This window comes from Myotis davidii, unplaced genomic scaffold, assembly GCF_000327345.1.
Source record: "Myotis davidii unplaced genomic scaffold, ASM32734v1 scaffold276, whole genome shotgun sequence".
NCBI classification, from domain to species: Eukaryota; Metazoa; Chordata; class Mammalia; order Chiroptera; family Vespertilionidae; genus Myotis; species Myotis davidii.
The window spans coordinates 421,570-430,201 of NW_006287906.1; the positions used below are offsets into that span (position 1 = coordinate 421,570).

At 37.5% G+C, this 8,632-nt stretch overlaps 1 protein-coding gene across 1 annotated transcript; it reads right to left on the reverse strand.

Annotated features, from left to right (window-relative positions):
• Positions 1-7,418: 7,418 nt before the first annotated feature.
• Positions 7,419-7,715, reverse strand: LOC102774762 (guanine nucleotide-binding protein G(I)/G(S)/G(O) subunit gamma-5). The gene has a single exon (XM_006759664.2). The coding sequence runs from the start codon at positions 7,664-7,666 to the stop codon at positions 7,460-7,462; it is 207 nt and encodes a 68-aa protein (XP_006759727.1). The 5' UTR covers positions 7,667-7,715; the 3' UTR covers positions 7,419-7,459.
• Between the last annotated feature and the right edge of the window lie 917 nt (positions 7,716-8,632).

The window sequence follows — 8,632 nt, forward strand, 5'->3', positions numbered from 1 at the left end:
CTAGAATTAAAAACTGGCCTCCTGAGCAAGAGGGAACTCTCCAGCAGACTCCCTTCTGCCTTCATCAGCACCATCAGCCTGCTGGCCTTCGGACTGGAACGGCATCATTGACTCTCCTGTGGCCAGGCTGCCATCGCTAGGACAGGATCTACATTAGTGGTTCCCTTGGGTCTCGAGCATGCTGGCCCACATTGCAGACCTTGAACTTCCCAGCCTCCATAATTATGTAATTACAATAAATCTCTTTACATGGAAATTGGTTCTGTTTATCTGGAGAACCCTGGCTCATATACCTGCAAGTGATACATGTGCAAGTATTTGTATATTTGTCTTCCTTATCTGTAGCCATAAAATATGAGCACTCAGTTGCTATTGCTAGTGTTTTATATTTTACTCTCAGTGTTTCCTGATGCTTAATTTCTGTTTGTTTTCAGTGCTCTATTACCTCGGGAGTCCATACATTTTATAATAATGCAGTGCTCTCTTTTGTGGGCATGAATCCTTATTTCTGACATTGGTCAGCAGTTTCACTTACCGTTCGTGGTTCACTACAGTCTGTTTCTTATCCCCCTTCCTTGCCTTCTTACATTCCTTCCAACACGACCAGTTGGTGATCAGTGCACGTCATAGCAACCGGTTGTTCTGCCGTTTGGTCTATTTGCATGTTAGGATTTTATATATATAGATGATTGAAAGCAGGGACTCCAACAGGTATTTGTATACCTGTGTTCATAACAGCATTATTCATAATAGACAAAAGGTAGATTAATGGAGAAACAAAATGTGGTATGTACCTTCTGTGTATCCCAAAGCACCCCATCCTCTAGTGAGCACTCGGCAACTGGCAAGTGTCAGCCTCTGAGGTCCCGCTGAGGAAGGGAAGGAGTAAGGTCCCAAGCTGGACAGGCAGTCAGACAGGCAGCTGAGTGCCAGTGGGTACTGGCTGTCCCTGCCCAGTGTTCCTAATGGCTCCCTCTACTCCCGGGAGCTGAAGGGAGCAGGAGGAAGCTGGAACCCAGCAGCTGCTTTCTCCAGATCCCCAGCTGGAATAACCCCCAGCACAGGAGGGTGGAGAGTGCTTGAAGACACCCTGGCTGATTCCAGCAGAGAAACTTTTCCCAACATTCCAAAGTTTTAGTACGTAAAATACAGATGTCAATGATTTTTAAAAGTTTATTTTTGACCATTATCAGTAATAAGATACATTAATAGCAATTAAATAGTGAAAGACTGTCATTTTGCTACAATATTATATTCACTAGTGTGGATTTTAGCTCTCTCCATCTCAAATCATTGTCATTGTGTTTTCAATCCACTGAACAATCTTATCAGATAAAAATACAGGATGTCCAGTTATATTTTAATTTCAGGTAAAAAACAGATAATTTTTAGTGTATGTCCCATGCAACTGAAATATTATTTGTTGTTTATAAGAAATTTAATTTTAACTGGATGTCCTGTATTTTATCTGGCAAATGTATACATCCCCCAATTTTGACTGGGACCTTCAAATAGTAAGCCATGACCACCAACATAGACTTTCTGTCTTAAATCCACATTTGGCCTTTTCCCACAAACCCTTTACCTCCTGTTCCTTCATCCAAGTCATGGGGAACTGTGTCCTAAGGTATGACAGCCTGAAAACGTTTGATTTGGAACTGGATACAACACTCTCCTTGAGATGTGACCTGAGCCAAACAGAATAGGGCTAGCACCCCCCTCCCTGTAGGCTACTTCTGTTAAAAAGTCTAAGGTAGTAACATCAGACTAGTGGTCAGCTCCATGACACTGATGACTAAAACGCATCTTCACCTAATTAGTTTTCAGTCTTTTTCATAGGTTCAGCTGAGTGATGTTTTACTCCTCGTGTTCTTTTCAAGCCTTACTGCACTCTATTTTTAAACATCACAGCAACAGCTTTTTCTTGTCCTTTTCGTTTCTGAGCTCCCCTGGGAGCAAGCCCCTCTGTTTGAGATCATGTCATCATGATTTCATGTTATCTCTGAATATCTTTCTCTAAAAATTAAAAATTCTAATACAAAGTATATGTCAACCAATGTCCATGTAGTAGGTGCTTTACATATGTTATCTTTTTAAATTTTCCCATACCCATGAGAGGAAAGTTCTATTATTTCTGGTTTCCAGATGAGGGAACAGAGACTCAACAGAACCAAGTGCTTTGTCCAGGTCAAGACTTGCAGTGAAAGTATATTTGCTGGAAATGGAAATGGCAAGGACAGACTATGTTGAGCCCAGATGGTTTGATATAATCCCAGGCTCAGAAACAGGGTACCCGGAGAGAACGGGCAGCCTCAGGCAGTTAAAGGGCCATCAAGGGCAGGGATAGCATTTGATCTCACTGCAGCAGCTGCCAAACTGCTAGTCAGACAGAGCTCATCTCCAGGCAGACTTTGAACAGGTCGTTGTCATTAGGAGATAACATAAGAGCTTATAAAACCCAAACCCAGATTAGACTAACCAGGGCTGGAGTGCCAAATATTAGGAATTTCTAAAAATAGCTATGATTTTTGTGAAACTAAGTAAAATGCAATTTTAAAATATACAAATTGCATTAAAAAAGTCCAGTAAGTGTGGTTCAGCGGTTGAACAGTGAACCATGTTCCAAGAGGTTGCAGGTTCAGTTTCTGGTTAGGGCACAAGCCTGGTTTGTGGGCTTGACCTCCAGTAGGGGGGTGCAGGAGGCAGCCAATTGATGTCTCTCTGTCATCATTTATATTTCCATCTCTCTCCCTCTCCCTTCTTCTCTCTAAATATCAGTAAAAACATATATATGTATATATATGTAATCACCAGATGCCTGAAAGAGTTTCTTTTTTCCCCCCATGTACTGCTTCAAATGATATGGAATTGTAGCACAAGAAGAGGTTCTTAAAAATCACTTAGTTCTTCATTTATAGAACATGGAAATCAGTGTGGTCATATGACTTACCAAAAAGCGTAGAGACTACATTCTCCAGTTCTGTCTGTTTTACTTAAACTACACTAATGTTATTATTATAGTTGTTAACCCTAATTCCCCCCCATGTACTGCTTCAAATGATATGGAATTATAGCACAAGAAGAGGATCTTAAAAATCACTTAGTTCTTCATTTATAGAACATGGAAATCAGTGTGGTCATATGACTTACCCAAAAGCGTAGAGACTACATTCTCCAGTTCTGTCTGTTTTACTTAAACTACACTAATGTTATTATTATAGTTGTTAACCCTAAATAGATTTTTATTGACAGAGTATCTTTATCATCTGTATTTATCTATCATCTATCTGTCTATCATCTATCTATCTATCATCTATTAATCATCTATCTGTCATCTATCTATCTTCTATCATCTATCTATCATCTATCATCATCTACCTATATATCATCATCTATCTATCTACTATCTACCTATCATCTGTCGTCTATCTACCTATCATCTACCTACTTATTTATCTATATACCATGTGTCTATGTCTATCATCATCACCTTTCTATCTATTAAACAATTGTCTTTTTATGTCTTGTCAAATAGGTCTAAGATGGTCTCTCTTTGCAAGTAAACAACATTCATCTAATGGTTGGTAACCTGAATTGCAGTCAGAAGTCCCACAGCATGTAACAGCTAAAGCCAAAAAATCCAAATGTGTTACACACATAGGATCTCTCTCTCTTTTTATACAAAACTTGTAAATGGTCTTTTTTATTTTAAAAATAAACTCAGTTTATTAAGCCATAGAGTAAACAATGAGTTCTATAAGCCAATAAAAAAAAGGAAGGTTTTAACTGTCGAAGAAGGCAACCACAGCATCACACTATCGCAGAGCAACTCTCTACCCAGCTATAGTTTACTATGAAAAAGGCTTAGGAATAGAATGACACTTCCTAAGATACTGTTCTGGAAGTTTTCTTAGAACCTCTCAGAATACCCAGAAATTGGCAGCTTGATAGATTCGTTACTTGTTCTCTTCTAGGGAGTATAAGTATGTCACTCGAGATTACTCAAGGGGCTAGTTATTCCAGAAGCTAGCCTGAATGTTTATGTTATTTGAAATTAACATACCAACACTAGATTTCTTTGCTTAATATTTTCCAGTGTATATTTTACTGTCTCTTTCCTTTCAGCCTCTCTGAATTTTGATGCTTAGATACTCTCATGAGGCAAAATTAGATTAAGCAAATCTGAATAACAAAATTAATATTTTATTAATTCAGTTACAATTTTATGAGTATCCTATATAATAAAAGCCTAATATGCAAATTGTCCCCTCTACCGGGAGTTCGACTAGGGGGCAGGGCCATCCTGCCATTCTCTCGTGGCCCTTTCCCCTGGCTGGCCCAGCCTGATCAGCCCCAATCAGGCAGGTCCCGCTGGACCACACCTGTGCACTAATTTGTGCACCTGGTCTCTAGTCTACACTAATAAAAGATGCAAATTGACCGTACCTTTGCGATGCCCACCAGCCAATCAGGAGTGACTATGCAAATGAACCCCAAAAAGATAGTGGGTTAATTTGCATATGTAGGCACCGAGCGGCCGTGCAAGGTGGGATGCTTGCATTGTTGCCATGGTGACGACGCAGGTGTTCCGCACTGCCCTAGCTGCTCTGGGCCTCTGGGCAGCATGGGAAGGTGGAAAGGCAGCTCTGGGCTGGAGCAAAGACAAAAAGGTGGCTTTGGCCTGGAGTGAAGGTGGAAAGGCAGCTCTGGGCCAAAGTGAAAGCAGAAAGGAGGCTCCGGCTGGAGCGAAGGCGGTGCCGGCAGACAGGGGACGGAAGGTCCATTCTTGCACGAATCTTCATGCCTCAGGCCTCTAGTTAATTTATATTTGGAGTTATCCCTATTACTTTATTTCCTTTACAATTTTACATGCTTTTTGCTTAGTATTTCTGTTTAAGTGTGCCAATTTTCTTTTTATTCTATTAGTAAACAAATGTATTTTCATTATTTTAGCAATTGTCCTTTAATTTTTAACATCTTTGGTTGACATAACGAAGTCTAATAATATCTCTTCTCTGAAAAATATTAGCACAATTTAATTTTTAACACATACCTGTCCTCTTTTGCTAGTTATCTAGTAGATACAACTTGCTTTTTTAATCTTTTCAAAATAAAATGGGTATTTTTGTTTATTGCTGTTGTTGTTCTTACAATTAAAGTTCATTTAGTTTTACCAAAATGTTTTAAATTTATTTAGAGAGAATTGCATCTTGTATCCTAGTTCATTATTCAGAACACTCTTTTTTATGAGGGTACTAATATTTCTTTCAGTAAAAGGCCACAGATTAAGAAAGCTCTCAGAGTTTGTCTGATAAAGAAAAAATGGCTTTATTTTACCCTCTCTTTTAACCATTCATTTAGCTGGGTATAAAAACCAAATTGTTTGCTCATTTTTCCTGAGCCTTTTGAAGTATCTTCCCGTTATCTTCTGCAGCTATTGATACTAGTAAACAACCTGCCCTTACTCTGATTACTAGTCTTTCTTTTATGTTCTGAAATTTCATAACATAACTAGTTGTGAATTTAATTTTATTTTCTTGTTCTGGATTTGTGTGTCACTCTAATCTGAAGTCTGTCTTTCTATCAATTTTGACAAACTTTCAGATAATATTGCTGTGGATATTGACTCACTTCTAAGTCTATTTCTCCTAAAACATTATTCAGAAAAGTAATGTGTTTTCTCATTTTATCTTTGACATTTCTTAATATTAATTCTTTGAGATGGTTATTAATATTTGTGTCAACTTAGCTATGCTAAGGTGCCAGTTGTTTGTAAAACACCAATCTAAAGGTCAATGCGAGGTATTTATTAGATGTGATTAATACTTAAATCAGTGAACATTGAGTACAGCAGATTAACATTTATAATGTGGGTGGCCCTCAGGCAATCAGTTAAAGGCCTTCAGAAAAAAAAAAATGAGAGACTCTGAGGAGAAAGAGATTCTGATTCAAGACTGCATCTTCAATTTTCCCTGGGTCCAGCCTGCCAGCCTGTCCTGCAAATTTCAGATTCACCAGCCCCACAATTTTATGAGCCAATTCCTTATAACAAATTTCATTCTCACTATACATACAGATGTACAGATAGTTAGATATATTCATATCTATACCTCCATATATCATATTGCTTCTGTTTCTCTGTACTGGACTACTACATTCAATATTATTTTAGTTTCAGGTCTACAGAATAATGATTAGACATGTATATTATTCATGATGTGATCCCCTAATAATTCTAGTACCCCTGATACTATACATAATTATTACAATGTTATTGACTATATTCCCTGTCCTATATTTACATTGCCATGAGTATTTTATGACTATTAATTTATACTTACTAATCCATTCATCTTTTTCACCCTACTCTAATCTTGTAACCCTCAGTTTGTTCTCTGTATCTAAGAGTCTGTTTCTGTATCATTTGTTTTTTTAAAATATATTTTATTGATTTTTTACAGAGAGAAAGGGAGAGGGATAGAGAGTTAGAAACATCAATGAGAGAGAAACACCAATCAGCTGCCTCCTGCACATCTCCTACTGGAGATGTGCCCGCAACCAAGGTACATGCCCTTGACCGGAATCGAACCTGGACTATCCTAATGATTTTTATAATGGCTGTACAATTTGCAATTCCACAAAGAGTGCACGACCTCACCAACATGTGTTGTTTGTTGATTTATTGAGGATAGCCACTATGACAGGTATGAGGTGATATCTCATTGTAGTTTTAATTTGCATTTCTTTGATGATTAGAAATAGACATCTTTTCAGATGTTTATTGGCCAACGGTATGTCCTCTTTGAAGAAGTGTCTATTCAGTTTCTTTGCCCACTTTTTAATTGCATTATTTGTTTTTGAGATTCATGCATTCTTTATAAATTTTGGATATTATCCTCTTCATACGAAAATATCTTCATCCGTTCAGTAGGTTGCATTTTCATTTTGTTCATGGTTACCTGTGCTATATAAACACTTTTTAGTTTAACTTTAGTCCCATTTATTTTTCCTTTTTTTTTATTTTGCCTGAGGAGATATCCAAAAATATTACTTAAAGAAATGGCCAAGATTTTACTGCCTATTTTTCTCTAGGAGTTTTATGGTTTTGAGTCTTACATTTCAGTCTTCTTTTTTTTTTTGACTGGGAAAATTGCCATTTAATTTAGGTGTTCAAAACAAACTAATACATAGTGTATTAACAATAATTAGGCAAAAATACTTTTTATACTAAGTATTTTATTTGTATGCTGCTGCCAGTGTATATAAAATAATCATTCTTGTGAAATAGAAATTCATGAAAATTCAGAGAGGTAGATGCCAAGGACGGACAAAAGCAGAAGTTTATGTAGTATGAGACATGTTATAGGGTAAGCCTTTTGTACAGACTTCAGATTTAGCTCTCTTTGAATATTCGCCGGTTCAAGAAAAGTGGTTTAGAACACCTTCAAAATTCATTTTACTACAAAAAGGAACAAACTTTCTGGGGTCTGAAGGGATTGGTACTTGAAGATACTCCAGTCAACAGGGGGTCGTGTTGAGCATTCTGCAGACAGAATTGTTTCAAATCTGCCGCTGCCTGGGAAACCTTCACGCGGTTGAGCCCGGCCTCCAGCCGGAGCTGTTGGACCACTTTCTTCATAGCGGTGACGCTGGAGGAACCAGACATGGTGCACGCGAGTGCCGGGCAGATTGGTCGGTAGCGGGTTGCGGGTCCACGGGGCAACATTTCAGTCTTTAAACCATTTTGAGTTTATTCTTGTATGTGGTGTAAGAAGGTGATCTAGTTTCATTTCCTTTTTTTTTTTTTGCATTTATCTGTCCAGTTTTTCCAATACCATTTATTGAATGATTTATGTTCTCCCTTTTCATATATTCATTACCCATATGTGCATGGGTTTATTTCTGGATTATCTATTATTTAGTCTATTCCACTGATCCGTAATATACTTCTATAATTTTTATTCCACATATCTGGGACACATTGTATATCTATTAAGTAATTTTCAGCTCCATCTTCCTGTTTATAGCCATCATTTTAGCAGTTCATAATCTGTTCTACTCTTCCATTAAATTATTTTATTTCTTTAATTAAATTAAAACATTTTTGTTCGTTTCTTTCTTTTTAAATCTCCCAAGTATCTCATTGTTGGATTACTAGTTGTTGATATTTCACACTGGTGTCAGCTTCATGTTGATAGGGCGTGTGTGTGTATGTTTTAGTCAATTAGCTTTCAATAGCAATATCCTTTTTTGATTGCTTGGGAAACCCTATGAACAATTGGCATCCATTTGAATCAATATTTTGACTTGTATGCATATGCATATATAGTTTAGATAGAAGGATACGTGAGTAGGAAAGTTACCTGTTGCATGATATGTTTGCTTTAATCAATCCGTACATAGTTTCATATAGTGGCTTCTGAACAATAAATGAATTTTTTAAATATTTAAAACTTGACATTAAAAATAACCAGGTTGGCCTGGCCACTGTTACTCAGTGGTTGAGCATCAATCTATGAACCAGGAGGTCAGGGTTCAATTCCCGGTCAGGGCACATGCCCAGGTTGTGGGCTCGATCAATGATTCTCTCTCACCCTTGATATTTCTATCTTTCTCCCATCGTCTAAGATAT

Excerpts from the sequence above, each read along its gene's own strand:
- LOC102774762 (XM_006759664.2), bottom strand. The coding sequence starts at position 7,666 with ATGTCTGGTTCCTCCAGCGTCACCGCTATGAAGAAAGTGGTCCAACAG.